The sequence below is a fragment of the Mycteria americana genome, assembly GCF_035582795.1.
Source record: "Mycteria americana isolate JAX WOST 10 ecotype Jacksonville Zoo and Gardens chromosome Z unlocalized genomic scaffold, USCA_MyAme_1.0 Scaffold_18, whole genome shotgun sequence".
Lineage (NCBI taxonomy): Eukaryota > Metazoa > Chordata > Aves > Ciconiiformes > Ciconiidae > Mycteria > Mycteria americana.
The window spans coordinates 7,819,356-7,837,020 of NW_027445436.1; the positions used below are offsets into that span (position 1 = coordinate 7,819,356).

At 43.8% G+C, this 17,665-nt stretch overlaps 1 protein-coding gene and 1 long non-coding RNA gene across 5 annotated transcripts in view; one reads left to right on the plus strand and one right to left on the minus strand.

Annotated features, from left to right (window-relative positions):
* LOC142402968 (ubiquilin-1-like) overlaps positions 1 to 15,134 on the minus strand; it is a 39,842-nt gene extending 24,708 nt beyond the window's left edge. For all 3 annotated transcript variants that reach the window (XM_075488995.1, XM_075488994.1, XM_075488996.1), the window contains exon 1: positions 14,852 to 15,134. In XM_075488995.1, coding sequence (XP_075345110.1) covers positions 14,852 to 15,010 — 159 coding nt within the window. In that variant the 5' untranslated portion in view covers positions 15,011 to 15,134. The remainder of the gene's footprint in view (positions 1 to 14,851) is intronic.
* Positions 14,906 to 17,665, plus strand: part of LOC142402982 (uncharacterized) — a 31,768-nt gene continuing 29,008 nt past the window's right edge. For both annotated transcript variants that reach the window (XR_012773546.1, XR_012773547.1), the window contains exon 1: positions 14,906 to 15,015. This is a non-coding gene — a long non-coding RNA (uncharacterized LOC142402982). The remainder of the gene's footprint in view (positions 15,016 to 17,665) is intronic.

Genomic DNA, 17,665 nt, shown 5'->3' on the forward strand with positions numbered 1-17,665 from the left:
TAATCACAGAATCACAGACTCATATTGGTTGGAAAAGACCTTTAAGATCATCGAGTCCAACCATAAACCTAACACTACCAAGACCACCACTAAACCATGTCCCTAAACACCTCATCCAAACGTCTTTTAAATACCTCCAGGGATGATGACTCCACCACTTCCCTGGGCAGCCTGTTCCAATGCTTGATAACCCTTTCAGTGAAGAAAAATTTCCTAATATCCAATCTAAACCTCCCCTGGCGCAACTTGAGGCCATTTCCTCTCGTCCTATCCCTTGTTACTTGGGAGAAGAGACCAACCCCCACCTCTCTACAACCTCCTTTCAGGTAGTTGAAGAGAGCAATAAGGTCTCCCCTCAGCCTCCTTTTCTCCAGGCTAAACAGTCCCAGTTCCCTCAGCCGCTCCTCATAAGACTTATGCTCCAGACCCTTCACCAGCTTCGTTGCCCTTCTCTGCACACGCTCCAGCACCTCAATGTCTTTCCTGCAGTGAGGGGCCCAAAACTAAACACAGTATTCGAGGTGCGGCCTCACCAGTGCCGAGTACAGGGGCACGATCACTTCCCTAGTCCTGCTGTCCACACTATTTTTGATACAAGCCAGGATGCCATTGGCTTTCTTGGCCACCTGGGCACACTGCTGGCTCATATTCAGCCAGCTGTCAACCAACACCCCCAGGTCCTTTTCTGCCTGGCAGCTTTCCAGCCACTCTTCCCCAAGCCTGTAGCGTTGCATGGGGTTGCTGTGGCCCAAGTGCAGGACCTTGCACTTGGCCTTGTTAAACCTCATACAATTGACCTCAGCCCATCGATCCAGCCTGTCCAGGTCCCTCTGCAGAGCCTTCCTACCCTCAAGCAGATCAACACTCCCACACAACTTGGTGTCATCTGCAAACTTACTGAGGGTGCACTCGATCCCTTCATCCAGATCACTGATAAAGATATTAAACAGAACTGGCCCCAACACAGAGCCCTGGGGAACACCACTTGTGACCGGCCGCCAACTGGAGTAAACTCCATTCACCACCACTCTTTGGGCCCGGCCGTCCAGCCAGTTCTTTACCCAGAGAAGAGTACACCCGTCCAAGCCATGAGCAGCCAGTTTCTCCAGGAGAATGCTGTGGGAGACCATCTCAAAGGCTTTACTGAAGTCTAGATAGACAACATCCACAGCCTTTCCCTGATCCACTAGGCGGGTCACCTTGTCCTAGAAGGAGATCAGGTTGGTCAAGCAGGACCTGCCTTTCCTCAACCCATGCTTGCTGGGCTTGATCCCTTGGTTATTCTCTACATGCCGTGTGATAGCACTCAGGATGATCTGCTCCATCAGCTTCCCCAGCACCGAGGTCAGGCTGACAGGCCTGTAGTTCCCCAGGTCCTCCTTCCGGCCCTTCTTGAAGATGGGTGTCACATTCGCTAATCTCCAGTCAGCAGGGACCTCCCCAGTTAGCCAGGACTGCTGGTAAATGATGGAAAGGGGCTTGGTGAGCACTTCTGCCAGCTCCTTCAACACTCTCGGGTGGATCTCATCAGGCCCCATAGACTTGTGAGTGTCTAAGTGGTGCAGCAGGTCACTAACCATTTCCCCCTGGATTATGGGGGCTCCATTCTGGTCCCCGTCCCTATCTTCCAACTCCAGGGGCTGGGTACCCAGAGAACAATTGGCCCTGCTATTAAAGACTGAGGCAAAGAAGGCATTAAGTACCTCAGCCTTTTCCTCATCCTTGGTTACTGTGTTCCCTCCCCCGTCTACTAGGGGCTGGAGATTCTCCTTAGCTCTCCTTTTGCTGCTAATGTATTTGAAGAAGTGTTTTTTGTTGTCTTTTACAGCAGCAGCCAGATTGAGCTCTAGCTCAGCTTTGGCCCTTCTAATTTTCTCCCTGCACAGCCTTGCTACACCTTTGTAGTCCTCCTGAGTTGCCTGCCCCTTCTTCCAGAGGTCGTAGACTCTCCTCTTTCTCCTGAGTTCGAGCCAGAGCTCTCTAGTCAGCCAGGCTGGTCTTCTTCCCAGCCGGCTCGTCTTTCGGCACCTGGGGACAGCCTGCTCTTGTGCCTTTAGGACTTCCTCCTTAAAGAATGTCCAGCCTTCCTGGACTCCTTTGCCCATTAGGGCTGCCTCCCAGGGGACTCTCTCGACCAGTCTCCTAAACAGGCCGAAGTCCGCCCTCCGGAAGTCTAAGGGGGCAGTTCTGCTGACCCCCCTCGCTGCTTCTCCTCGTATCAAAAACTCTATCATTTCATGATCACTCTGCCCAAGACAGCCTCCAACCATCACATGGCTCACAAGTCCTTCTCTGTTCGTGAACAACAGGTCCAGCGGGGCACCTTCCCTAGTTGACTCCCTCACCAGCTGTGTCAGGAAGTTATCTGCCACACACTCCAGGAACCTCCTAGACTGTTTCCTCTCTGCTGTATTGTATTTCCAGCAGACATCCGGCAGGTTGAAGTCCCCCACAAGAACAAGGGCTAGCGATGGTGAGGCTTCTCCCAGCTGCTTATAGACTAGTTAATCTGTCTCCTCATCCTGGTTGGGTGGTCTGTAACAGACTCCCACCACAATATCTGCCTTGTTGGCCTAGCAATGTATTGCAATGGCCTAGCAAATGACTAGCAATTGTATTCTTATTCCCACAGGTCTTATCTGTGTAGTTTTCATAGGACTCCACCACTCTTACTGGCAACAAAGAGTTCAGGGAATTAGGTGCTCCAGTGCCATGGTAATGAAAACAGCATAAACTCTGGAAACTGTTAGATGTGAGCAGTGAAGACAACTAGCTCAATTTTCTTTACACTAAACAGAACTTTAAGTGTCAATCCAGTACACCTCATCTTAGTGTCTCAAATTAAAGGTATGCAATTGACAGCAAATGGATGAAGGGAAAGGAAACAACAATGGGAATTCATACATATTAAGGCAGTTGTAAGAAAAGAATCTTTGGAGTAGTTAAATCTTCAATTTGTACAACTGAACTAGATAACACTATCAGTTAATTAGAGATAATGCTTTGTTGCTGTGAAAAGCCGAAATCAGGACTCAATAGTCGGGATGACTATTAAGCAGGTATTCTTTATTGCAGCGCTGGGCAGCACTGGGGATTGCTCTGCCACAAGTGCTCCGCCAGGTTAGCACAACACATCAGCTCATATACAGAAAAATCATACATATTCATCAGATTTCCTGAAAAGGGCAGTTTTATGGTGATGAGTTCCCGCAATTCATTTACATAGTCCAAGCATGCGCAGTAAAATTAGGGTTAGGGTCTTTTCACCCTCCCGGTGGTCTTCCATAGTCTTCCTCACGTTGTCCACTAGTTGAACTTTGGGCTTCCTTTGTCCCTGTATAGTCATTGAGTTAGCTCATCAGTCCTTCGGCCTTGGAATGTTACAAGGGGGTCGACTTAAGCTAGTTCTTTGGTGCTTATCTTTGGCACAATCGTCCTGAGTTCCTGTTATCAGTGATTTAATTAGGAAGCCTAACGAGCTTGCTCAAGGCCTGCTTAGTCCTATCAGGTAAGAAGTCACAGGACATGTCCTATCATCAACTCTGCTCAGCAGGTAACCAAAACTATCTTTGCAGGGGAAGAGAACAAAAGAGAACAAGGATGCCAGTGAAACTAAAAAAATGCAAGTCTATGTCTTAGTCAGGGATTGTCAGGGATATAACCCTTTCAGCTTTATAATAGTTTGGCACTTAGGGAAACCAGAAGCAGGAAAAGTACAGTCTTGCCAGCTGGCTGGGAATGACGAACATTTCCATCTAATTCTCCTACTGCACTAACTCTTCCCTTTTTATTAATATGTAGATACTACAAACAATGGTTTTAGCCAATTTGTTTTACTGTTCAAAAATTCAAGCTTGACTTCATTGCAATAGTACTAGCCATTACAATATCACAAATGTGTTCAGTTTTATCCAAACATAAAATAGGGCTTGAAAAGTAGAAAAGTAATGTTTCTCCATACCTAGCACCTAACATGTTCACAGAAACTAGTTGATTGTACTGCTCTAGTAAATAAATACAATAACAATAATGTCAAAAGTGTATCAATTTTTTATGCCATGGGGGCATCAGTGGGAAGAAAGCATGGGGGCATTAAGAAAGAAACACAAGATTATCATGTAGATGGAAAGAGGCCTAGTTTCCCTAAGAAAGAAAAAAAAAGCATTAAAGTGAATTAATTCAAGGTCACAGCCTCCTAAAAGCATAAAAACTTGTCAATTTGACATGAATTAGAGGAGATCTGAAGCTAGTCTTGAAGCGCCTTGCCTGCATTACCATTTCACCTTAAGTTAACTTCTTTCTATTAAGACCCCCCCACCCCGGCTTTGGGGAGGGGTTGTTTGCTTGTTTTTAAGGACAGGAACAGTATAGATTTTTTACCCTGAGAATATTTTTAGCAGCACTCTACCACTTCTTGTTTACACTCTCAATGATTTCCATACCAAATATCCTCAAATTCACATGATCTTAAAACCCAGTACTCTTAACAACAGAACTCTGCTCTTTTGTTCTACAGTAACAGAAGAGAACAGGCTCCACAAGTCAAGTTAGAACTTATTACACCTGCTCAACTTGATTGCCTCTTAAGGTTTGTTGACATGCATAGGTGATGCAGTCTGTTGATGCCCAGTTCGGGGGAGGGGGAAGCGAAGAGAATCCAACTTGCACTCATAGCTGAGTTAATTCTAGTAAACATTTTGTCACTGAACAAAGCCAATGTCTTTGTATACACATGAAGTAGAACAGCTGACTAAAATGAAGACACATCTGTACAGTCACTTTGCAGAGCAGATCCATGCTTTAAACATTAGAACAGAAGAGTTCAGCTGGAAGGGACCTACAACGATCATCTAGTCCAACTGCTTGGCCACTTCAGGGTTGACCAAATTTAAAACATATTATTAAGGGCATTGTCCAAATGCCTCTTAAACACTTACAGGCTTGGGGCATCGACCACCTGTCCTGGTTTCAGCTGAGAGAGAGTTAATTCTCTTTATAGTGGCTGGTGTGGGGCTATGTTTTGGATTTGTGCTGAAGACAGTGTTGATAATACAGAGATGTTTTAGTTGTTGCTGTACTAGTCAAGGACTTTTCAGCTTCCCATGCTCTGCCAGGTGCAGAAGAAGTTAGGAGGGGGCACAGCCAGGATAGTTGATCCAAACTGACCAAAGGGCTATTCCATACCATATGACATCATGCTCAGAATATAAAGCTAGAGAAGAAGAAGGAAGGGGGGGACATTTGGAGTGATGGCATTTGTCTTCCCAAGTAACCATTACGCGTGATGGAGCCCTGCTTTCCTGGAGATGGCTGAACACCTGCCTGCCCATGGGAAGTAGTGAATGAATTCCTTGTTTTGCTTTGCTTGCGTGCGTGGCTTTTGCTTTCCCTATTAAACTGTCCTTATCTCAACCCTCGAGTGTTCTCACTTTTACTCTTCCGATTCTCTTCCCCATCCCACCGGGGGGGGGAGTGAGCGAGCGGCTGCATGGTGCTTAGTTCCCGGCTGGGGCTAAACCACAACAGTCCTTTTTGGCGCCCAACGTGGGGCTCGAAGGGTTCGAGATAATGACAGATTTAATTGGAACGTGCCAGATAGAATTTATAGCTGTTATTGCTGTTTAGCTATTAATCAGCAGGCTCCTGTGCTTGCCATAGGCTTGCTTGCCTTACTGTACCTTAGAGTCTAGGGCTCGTTAGTGGCTGCTTTTTGCTTTCACTGCTTGCTGTGCTGCTGTACTGCTTATCATCTTACTCTGCTGTGCCTGGGAACATTTTGATAACAGCAATGGCCATGTGCCTGGGCTGGCAGATGGCCAGGGCATCGCTGCTGTTTCTGTGCTGCTGCACTGGACAGGCCGGAACTCCAGTGTGAACTTGAGTCGAAGGGACTGTGACCTGTGGATGAGTCCACGTGGGAGCAGGACACCCCGAAGCATCTGCGGCCATGGATAAGCCCATGCCAGAGCAGGTATATCTTGAAACGTCTGTGGCCATGGTTATGTCTGTGCCACAGCAGGTATAGCTCTGAAGGGATTGTGGCCCAAGGATACGTCCATGCTGGATAAGGTGCACCTTGAAGCATCTGTGGCTGTGGATAAAATCCATGCTGCAGCAGGTACACCTTGAAGCATCAGTGGCTGTGCATGAGGCCATGTTGGAGCAAGTTTACTTCTGAAGGGACTACAGTCTGTGGATAAGTCCAAGCTGGAGCAGGGGCAAGGGGAGGAGTTCATTGCAATGTTAAACCCAATGGTCTGGTCCAAAGGGGCCAGGGGTGGACATTGTAATGGATATACCTTTAAATTGTTGTAACCCATGATTTGAGTTGCATGTTATAGGAATTACTACAGCCGGAACCACCTGAACCAACGGAGGAGAAGCCTTACAAGAAGCAGTGCAAGTGCAGCAGTGACCTGACCTGAGCTGGCTTTGGTGCCCCATAACTCCAAGAAATACACCACCTCTCCTGTCCTGAGTAACAACCATAAGAGATGAAGCCCAAAGTCATGGACTAAATGAATTCAGTGGACATTTATGGACATTTTACAAATATTTTGTAGGGGTGGTCCATAGACTAAGGGAATGATATATGTGTATTATATCAAAGGATGGGAAGGGTGATGGTGGGTAATGAGAATGTATTGGATAGTGTGAGACCTGAGCATGACATAAATGGTATGGAATAAGGGGTGGATACTATCCTGCTTTCAGCTGAGAGAGAGTTAATTCTCTTTATAGTGGCTGGTATGGGGCTATGTTTTAGATTTGTGCTGAGAACAGTGTTGATAATACAGAGATGTTTTAGTTGTTGCTGTACTAGTCAAGGACTTTTCAGCTTCCCATGCTATGCCAGGTGCAGAAGAAGCTGGGAGGGGGCACAGCCAGGATAGTTGATCCAAACTGACCAAAGGGCTATTCCATACCACATGACGTCATGCACAGTATATAAAGCTGGGGAAGCAGAAGGAAGGGGGGGACATTCGAAGTGATGGCGTTTGTCTTCCCAAGTAACCGTTACGCATGAGGGAGCCCTGCTTTCCTGGAGATGGCTGAACACCTGCCTGCCCATGGGAAGTAGTGAATGAATTCCTTGCTTTTGCTTTGCTTGCATGCGCAGCTTTTGCTTTCCCTATTAAACTGTCTTTATCTCAACCCAGTGTTCTCACTTTTACTCTTCCGATTCTCTTCCCCATCCCACTGGGCGGAAGTGAGCAAGCGGCTGCGTGGTGCTTAGTTGCCGGCTGGGGCTAAACCACGACACCACCTCTCTAGGAAGCCTGTTCCACTGTTTGACCACCCTCTCGGTAAAAACATGCTTCCTAATGTCAAGTGTTCCCCAGGGCTCTGTGTTGGGGCCAGTTCTGTTTAACATCTTTATCAATGATCTGGATGAAGGGATCGAGTGCACCCTCAGTAAGTTTGCAGATGACACCAAGTTGTGTGGGAGTGTTGATCTGCTTGAGGGGAGGAAGGCTCCACAGAGGGATCTGGACAGGCTGGATCGATGGGCCAAGGCCAATTGTATGAGGTTTAACAAGGCCAAGTGCCAGGTCCTGCACTTGGGCCACAGCAATCCCATGCAACGCTACAGGCTTGGGGAAGAGTGGCTGGAAAGCTGCCTGGCAGAGAAGGACCTGGGGGTGTTGGTTGACAGCTGGCTGAATATGAGCCAGCAGTGTGCCCAGGTGGCCAAGAAAGCCAATGGCATCCTGGCTTGTATCAAAAATAATGTGGCCAGCAGGACTAGGGAAGTGATCGTGCCCCTGTACTCGGCACTGGTGAGGCCGCACCTCAAATACTGTGTTTAGTTTTGGGCCCCTCACTACAAGAGAGACATTGAGGTGCTGGAGCATGTCCAGAGAAGGGCAACAAAGCTGGTGAAGGGTCTGGAGCAGAAGTCTTATGAGGAGCGGCTAAGGGAACTGGGGTTGTTTAGCCTGGAGAAAAGGAGGCTGAGGGGAGACCTTATTGCTCTCTACAACTACCTGAAAGGAGGCTGTAGAGAGGTGGGGGTCGGTCTCTTCTCCCAGGTAACTAGTGATAGGATGAGAGGAAATGGCCTCAAGTTATGCCAGGGGAGGTTTAGATTGGATATTAGGAAAAATTTCTTTACTGAAAGGGTGGTCAAGCATTGGAACAGGCTGCCCAGAGAGGTGGTGGAGTCACCATCCCTGGAGGAGTTCAGAAAACGTGTAGATGTGGCGCTTCAGGACATGGTTTAGTAGGCATGGAGGTGTTGGGTTGACGGTTGGACTAGATGATCTTAAAGGTCTTTTCCAACCTTAAGGATTATATGATTCTAAGTCTGAACCTCCCGTGAGACAGCTTTGAACCATTCCCACGTGTCCTGTCACTGGATACCAGGGAGTAGAGCTCAGCACCTCCCTCTCCACTTCCCCTCCTCAGGAAGCTGTATAGAGCAATGAGGTCACCCCTCAGCCTTCTCTTCTCTTCTCCAAACTAGACAAACCCAGAGTCCTTAGCCACTCCTCATAGGACATGCTTTCCAGTTAGTTAACATTAACTTATTAATATCTGATAAGGTGGCCCAGGAAGGTCATATTAAAAAAAAAAAGTTATCCTAGGTAAAGTAGAAAAATCTTAAAAACCAAATTGTCATATTTTGATGTTACCACCATATAATGATTCAAAAGCTTTTTGCTGACTCAAAGTATGCCATCAAAAGCAGCAACTATAGTAGCATTAATGCCCATTCACACGACAAAGCACTGTGAAAGAAAACAAAAATGAGATACTTTCCCAATTCCTCTCAACCTTGGTTTATTATAAGACATATTAAAAAAAAAAAAGTTACATTAACAGTCCTAAAGAGGCCTCAAGGAATTAAACATCCAACTCCCACTGAAAACCAATGTAAAACAGGCTCCTAAAACTGTGACTGCTTTGAAAATATTATCTAGATGACAATAAAAAAAGCAACAAAATTGCTGACTCTTCCCAAACCAAACTCAGTTTTGAACACAGAATAGGACTTTTGACATTACCTATGGTTTACAGCAGATGAAAGCTAGAAAGCTCACCCAACTAAGGCTTCTATAGAATCCTTTTCAGTTTTTCATTACTTGTCAGAGTTACTATCTTCCTATGCCTAGAAGTGAGCCCTTGCCAATTATGCATGCTAATTATGCAAAATTGTTTCCTCAAATCTCCACAATCAAACCAAACCTATAAAAAAGTTATTTAAAAACCAAATTCCAATTCTTGATGAGTTTACAAAGTTAGCAGTCCAGAAAAGAAAACTGAGGTAGTGCTATCTAGTGGAAAGAGGACTCATGTTCTAGCCAGTTCTATTCCTTCCAGACAACCTTCAGCAAACCACTCTAGTCCTCTATACTTTGACTTAGGAGGAGGGATTAGCAACACTTCCTTTCTCTGTAAAAGCACTTCACAAACTACAGATGGAAACGGAGCAAGTCTGATCTGGGACAATTCACTAAGATTGGAAGGGGATATAAAAAGGATTACGTGTAAATAGTGATTCTTGCAGTAGAGATGTGTTTTGATAACCTACTGTATTGGGTTTGCGTGGCAAGGTTTTGATAGCGGGGGGGGGGGGGGGGGGGGGGGGGGGGGGGGGGGGCAGTCTGCAGGGGTGGCTTCTGTGAGAAGATGCCAGAATCTGCCCCCATGTCGGACAGAGCCAGTGCCAGCTGGCTCCAAGACGCACCCGCCACTGGCCAAAGCTGAGCCAGTCAGCGACAGTGGTAGCACCTCTGTGATAACGTATTTAAGAAAAGGTAAAAACTGCTGCACAATAGCTGGAAGAGAGAGGAGTGAGAATATGTGAGAGAAACAACTCTGCAGACACCAAGGTCAGAGAAGAAGGAAGGGGAGGAGGTGCTTCAGGTGCCGGAGCAGAGATTCCCCTGCAGCCCGTGGAGAAGACCATGGTGAGGCAGATTGTCCCCCTGCAACCCATGGAGGTCCATGGTGGAGCAGATATCCACCTGTGGCCCATGGAGGACCCCATGTCGGAGCAGGTGGATGTGCCCTGAAGGAAGCTGTGACCCTGTGGAGAGAAGCCCATGCTGGAGCAGGCTCCTGGCAGGACCTGTGACCCCGTGGGGGACCCACGCTGGAGCAGCCCATTCCTGAAGGACTGCACCCTGTAGAAAGGGCCCATGCTGGAGCAGCTCATGAAGAGCTGCAGCCCGTGGGGAGGACCCACATTGGAAAAATTAATGGAGGACTGTGTCCCATGGGTGGGACCCCATGCTGGAGCAGGGGAAGAGTGTGAGGAGGAAGGAGTGGCAGAGACAACGTGCGATGAAGTGACCGCAACCCCCATTCCCCATCCCCCTGTGCCGCTCAGTGGGAGGAGGTAGAGAATTCGGGAGTGAAGTTGAGCCCGGGAAGAAGGGAGAGGTGGGGGGAAGGTGTTTTTAAGATTTGGTTTTATTTCTCATTATCCTACTCTGATTTGATTGGTAATAAATTGGTTTCCCCAAGTTGAGTCTGTTTTGCCTGTGATGGTAATTGGTGAGTGATCTCCCTGTCCTTATCTCGACCCACGAGCCTTTTATTATATTTTCTCTCTCCTGTCCAGTTGAGGAGGGTGAGTGATAGAGTGGCTTGGTGGACACCTGGCAACCAGCCAAGGTTAACCCACCACACCTACCCTTATACTGAAACATCAAAATGAAACTCACTTTGGATAAAAGTATCTGCAAAGAAGAGACTTTAGAATATTATTAAAATAGGTATTCCTATTTTATTATACCTGCCAGTCAGAAAACATTTGCCAAGTACCTTGGTTAGACAGATGCGTCTTGAAAATATCAGTTAAGTCAACCATCAGGGAAGTCAATATACTTTCTTCTAAAGGTTTCTATGCTATCAAACAGCAAGTTACCATTGTTCTAAATCACTTTATTTTTTTAATAGAGTTTCCATACTCTGAGAAAAATAAAATTACTTAAGTGCTGAATAGTTAATCAGAGGGTTTCTTTATTTCAAAGAAACATGAATAATCAGAGCATATTACAAGGCTGACTCCATGAACAGCCACACAGATGTATCAACGATATGCTTCAGTGCACTGAGACACGAGATGGTGAAAAAAACCCAATACTTTAACTTTGGTGCTAAACAATTCATGCACTCAAGTTCCTTTAGTGCTGACAGAAAGCTAGATCGTAATACTGAAAAAGAAGAACAGATTGGACTATATTAGTTCCAACCTCTTTTGGTCGTACCATTCAGTAATCCCTGGACTACAGGGAAGACAGAACTGGTTATGTTAAAAGAACTGAAATTAAGCTCTCTTTATGAAATAAAGCATTATAAGAAATATTAAAAGCATACAGAAGTTAGGAAAGATGTTCCACTATCAAATCACCCAATGCTCCCCTTAACATGTACACATGATCTTTATATGCCAAACACGGCCAACTTGTGATTGTGAAAACCAGGCACAAATCTAAAACACTGGATTTATGGATTTAAAGTTTCAACAATAATATTTATTCAAATTTTAAACAGAGAATAGAACTCTAAACAGATCTCCACTTGTCAGCGAACAGAGTCCCAACACAATGTATGCATTTATACATATAGTTCAGCAGGTGAGTTTATAATTCAGTGTAGTACAGAAAGCACAATTTTCAGGTATATAATTAGTTTTAAAATATACTATGTGATAATAATAATAATAATCTATTACTACTGAAAACTATATCCTCACTGAAGAAAGGTTGACATTAAATAAAAACAGAGAAAAAAATAATTTAAACTGTTTTCTATGGTTATATGAACTAAACTTGATTTCACTAACTTTTCCAAACAGACATTACCCTGAAATTTTCAGATAATCATAGGATTGACAATAATTCTCTGCAAGAACTGCAGGCTTTTAAAATTAATAGCACACATTTGCTATATCCAAACTCTGTTAGCCTAATAATTAAAAATATAAAGCAATCTATGTTATTCTCTAAGAGTTACAGTGTTCACAAAATGCATAATTTGATATCTTAAAGTCTGCATACATGCTGGTGGATAGTAACTCTGAATCAATTACAATAACATCTTGAACTTTGCCAATGTTGCTATGTTGGCATGCCTACAGGGTAAACAGACTAAATGAAGAAAGTAAAATTGCTTTTAATATAACCAGTTCCAACACCTAATCACTCAAAGAATTCAAGTAATTCACTAAGAGGAGTCAGTAATGCATGAGTAGTCTGTAACATGACTGCTCACTCTCTCTGTGTATATGAGTTTTACCAAAACACACTGTTAAGTCAAGCCCACAGAACCCACAAAATAAAACAAAGGAAAGAAATGAAAGACAAACAGAGCTAACTGAGCTAAAGTCTCCTGTGTATTGGGATTTCAAATCAGCAGGCTTATAGGTATTCATCTTTACCTACCATGAATAGAAGTCTTTGTACAGAGCAGTGTATGGGCCTACAAGTTCAGTATCATACCAAGTCAAGAAAGCAAATATTTGGTCCTTGTCCTAATACCGAGCCAAGCTGTGCTCAGCATAATCAAATAAGTTCCATGGAAAATAAAGACAGATGGATGACACTTACAATCGACCAACCTCCCAGAGCAGTTTGGTACTTGAGGGTTATTTTCCATTCTAACCTACATACTGCCTGTTCTAGAGGCACAACATAGGATCAACAATAACAAACCCTACATTACTGGAGTCTTCTAGCATCGGAAAATCTTCCTCAACTTTGAATGGTTGCAAACCTGACTTACATCAATGGAGCAACATAAAATACACTTTGTGTAGCCCTAAATTTAGCCCAAATAACCAAAAATATTTATCTAAAAGTCTTTTTAAAAGGGTTTTGTTTTGGCTGTATTCTGAAGTGACTGTAAACAAAAACAAGTTACTAAGTCATAATATTAGCTACACACAGCAAAATAAAAGCTATTCAGTTGTACAAGTTTAGGCCTTCCCCCCCAAAAAAAATAGGGCAGACATTGCCAGCTTGCCTATACCAACAGAACAACCCACTTGCTGATCCCAGATGCTCAATTTGTTTATTTGAGGCTAACCTATTTTCAGGGCTGGCTCTAGAAATATCACATATATTGTTATTATACTAATATATTGTTATTATTAACAACAACTTATTTTGACAGTTTAAGAAAAACAGCCAATACTGGTCACACTACAGTCTTGCATATTTTTTTTGTGCTAGCTGTAACTTTGTCCAGGAATCAAAGCAAATGGTGGACCCACAGAGGCAGCAGGAGTCTTACTTCACAGGAAGACTCAACTGCAAATCTAATCTGTTAATATCAGCTCAAAGGGATACGAAGACAACATTTAAAGTTTAAGATATCTATAAACAATGAAGACATTTTAAAGCAATATGTTCCATTACTCACTTAAATTTTTTATGATTGTTTTCAGTAAAAATTTATGGTTTTGTTAGCTTGTATAACTATTTCAGTTTTTAAGACAACCATCTACTAGACAAACCTGATATTCCCATTGGGACTCACATTTGAAATCATGTTGTTAAAGTTAGATATATTACAAATTCACATCTTAAATGAGTTTGTTTATAATTCCTGAAGTCCCCAATATTATTGCAATCAAACTGCTTTTCAGGACAAATGTGATCCTTAAATTAGAACCAGCATGTTTTATTAAAAAAAAAAAAAAAAAAACCAAACAAAAACCAAACAAAACGCAACTACAAAGTATTTTACAACTAGGTGGCGCAAGAGTCTGTAAAATGTATAGAGCCAGCACTCTGGCTAGAAGATCACTCAGAGCTTTTTAACTCGCGTTTTGCATTTCCCCTCGAAAACAACATGTGTCTTCTGACTCATCAGCAACTAATGATTTAAAGCTCCATTTCTATACATCAGTTGCACTCTTACATATGTAACCGTTTTTTTGGCGAGGTTTGCAGTTACGAACCGCACAAAAAAATAACATGATGTCAAGTTGCATACATTGAATTTCAGAGAAATCGTATAGAAAATGAAGTAAGCTCTGAATCTCCTTCAGGGAACTTCACCTTTTTAAGTATTTTAGCATAGCAATAGCTACATCCTTCACAAGTAGGGGAGACTGGCTTTATAGATATCTGCCTTATGCTTTGACCACACCTTTCCTATGATTTGTAGCCTCCTAATCTAAACAAATTAAATCCTGGTAAATACTCACATGGAAGGCCTCCAAAACACTGAAGTGCTGCAGGAAACAGTGTCAATGATTCAGTAGGTGCCACTGTTTCTCTTGAACCAAAGACACAATGAGATACTAACTTTCATAAAAACTTAGAACAAAGACCCTAACAATTCAGAGTTATCAGACACTAATGCACTAGCAGAAGCTGTGCTTTATTTGTAGTGGAAGTTTTATACAGTCTAAAGACGTGGGTTTTCTAAAATTAAGATATCTTTGCCATAGCCTACTCACTGTTTCTAAAGCCAATTTTAGATGAAGATAATTATTGGCACTATAGCACTGCCACGTAGGTGATTGCATACGTTTTCTACAGCCAGCGAGCCTCCTACTGCCACACTGAGTCAGCTCGTCAGGGCAACTCAGAATTACGAAACGAGCTACGTCCACCTCCCGGGTCGGCTCTCAGCATCACAACAGGGAGGAGCCGTGGAGGAGACGACGCAGAAGGTTTCTTCACCACTCTCGATAGCCTCAGTTAGCAGCGGCCCTTCACAAGGCCGGGCCAGCCCCGATACTCGCCCAACAGTGCCGAGAACAACCCGGATAAGCAGAAGCTGCTTTGTCATCGCGAAGGGCCCTCACCCTCCAGCGTGGGAGGCAGAAACCACAGGCCAGGGCTCTTCCCCCGGCTGCGCTCCCCACTCACCACCCCCAACCCCTCACCTGCTGGATGCTGCTGGTCTCAGGCACAGCAAACTCTTCCTTCTCCTTGGGAGTCTTCACCGTGATTTTGATGATCCGCGGCTCGGCAGCAGCAAAGCCCTGAGCAGAGGACTCAGAGGAGCTGTGGGCCCCCGCGGAGCTCTCCGCGCTCTCCGACATGGCGGGTAAGGCCTGACTCGCTACAACCGCACGGTTCTAGGCGAGTCCTCTGCGCCGCGGCCTCACTACTAAAGCGGCGGACAGAAACAACCCAGCTCACCCGCGGCGCGCACTGATGACGCCCCGAACCAGGGAAGTTACTAGAAAGGGGGAGCTGTCTCCCCGGGCGTGGGTTCGCCTTCGGCGCGCTTGCGCGCTAGGGGCGGTAGTTTGAAGATTTTAAATCTTAAAAAGAGACAGTGACAAATAGTTCCTTAAACTGCCATATGGAAGTTTTAAATTTACTTTCGGATATAGTTAGGTGACTTCAGTACTCTGAAGTTCCAAGTAAATACATTAAAAATGTCATTATGAGTTTTACAATATTAAAGTGTTGCTGTCCTACATATAATTACACTATTACTTCCATATAATATAATACACAATGATATTGTATGAAGTAACAAAGCCGTGCCATGACCTGTATGACGTTCATGTTAAAAAGAGAGGGAGAAAAATTATATACAGCTTCTGAACCTATGTAAAGAGAGATCATAAAATTGCATTTTGCTTCTAGGTTACTTGTTTAGCATCAGCTTAAGGGTAAAACTTAATATCTCAAAGAACAACCTTTTACTACTTTAAAAATAGAATTACTATGGAAGTATTCCATAGCTGGGAATCAGATTTTCCTCAAACTTGGACAAAAAAAAAGACACACACACACACACCCCCATACTGCCCCCCCTTAATCCATACTTAAATTTAGTATCACCAAATTAGGTCCTTTCCCAATTAGTGGGACATTAGTGATTTTCCTATCCATCAGATAGGAAATTCCAGATTCCTATCCCTGTTTTAGTATCAAATATATGGATGGCTTCGAATTCTAGAGTCAAATGTCCTTCCTCCCTTATCTTTAAGTTATCCTGGAATTAACTTTTCCTACAATAGTCTGATTCATCAAGTGATTTGTTGGCTTGGTCTACTATTGGGATAATTTCTCAGAAACTATTTAAATTGGTGCAGTAAATTTTTACTAAACCAATTAAAAACCTGTTAAAAGGTTTTAAAACTGGAATAGCGAAAAATGGCTAAAGCTTATCCCAAGTTTTGTCTGACCTATAGCTTCAATTTGTTACAGTAAAAATTATTTTGGGCATATTTAACCACTGAGCCTTTCCTCGGTCATGCTGTTTCCTTTTCTACACATTAGAACTTGACCCTACAAAGTGTTAAATTCTGATCCAGCAGAGCACTTTGACACATGCTAGTGATACATTATCCTATTGACTGGCAGAATGAGGGCCATTATGAAATAACATTTTGCACTGCAATCAAGTAGTGATTTCAAGCAGAAATCAAACAGATCAAAGGACAAGATGTTCCTCATCCATGGCTCTTAGTTTATATGCTAGCTTATGCTGACTATATCATTTTACACTGCTGTATGGTATTATTACGTGGAGTACAGTTTGTACTGAAATAGCACAAATGCTACCTGCTTTAACTTAGTGGAGATTTACAAGTTTTCATGTTTACAAGTCAGATGACAGAATTAATCATCTGTGTTATTTACTGAGAATACCTGATGGACAAAGAATAACTTGCAAATCATAAAAAGCCCTTAATTAAGCAAAGAGGAAGTTTTAATGGTAGTTTCATCATCTTAATTTTGGTACAGATAAAATGGAAAAGGGAATTTATTTGCCTATACTGAAAGTGTCAAGGTAGAAAATACCCTGAGACATGACAACATGCTTGTGTGTTCAAATTGAGATAGTTCAGAATACAGCTTATATGCAATGCATAGAAAATGAAAATGATCCAGCAAAGGATTTTGAGTTCTTACTCCTCCATAGGCTCTTTTTATTTTGAATAAGATCTTTTCACTTTTCATTTCATCTGGGGGTTTGGGTTGATGGCAAGTTGAATATGAGTCAACAGTGTGCCCTGGCAGCCAAAAGGGCCAACCGTGTCCTGGGGTGCATCAAGCACGGCATAGCTAGCCGGTCGAGGGAGGTGATTGTCCCACTCTACACTGCACTGGTGTGGCTCCACCTTGAGTACTGGGTGCAGTTTTGGGCACCTCAATATAAGAAGGACATCAAACTATTACAGAGGAGGGTGACCAAGATGGTGAAAGGTCTTGAGGGCTAGATTTACGAGGAGCAGCTGAGGTCACTTGGTTTGTTCAGCTTGGAGAAGAGAAGGCTGAGGGGTGACCTCATTGCAGTCTACAACTTCCTCAAGGGGGTAGGGGAAGGGGAGGTGCTGATCTCCTCTCTCTGGTGACCAGCGATAGGACATGAGGAAATGGAATTTAGCTGCATCAGGGGAAGTTCAGATTGGACCTTAGGAAAAGGTTCTTCACTGAGAGGGTGGTTGGTCACTGGGACAGGCTCCCCAGGGAAGTGGTCACAGCACGAAGCCTGTCAGAGTTCAAGGAGCATCTGGACGACGCTCTTAGTCATATGGTTTAGTTTTAGGTAGTCCTGTGAGGAGCAGGGAGTTGGACTCAATGATCCTGATGGGCCCCTTCCAACCTGAGATATTCTATGATCTGCACAACTTTTCTGCATCAACTTCTGATCCTAAAGAATATAATTCAGAATAAGTTTGATATTAGAGACAGCAGTTTAATTTTTATACCATTCCTTTTTCCTCACCTACAAT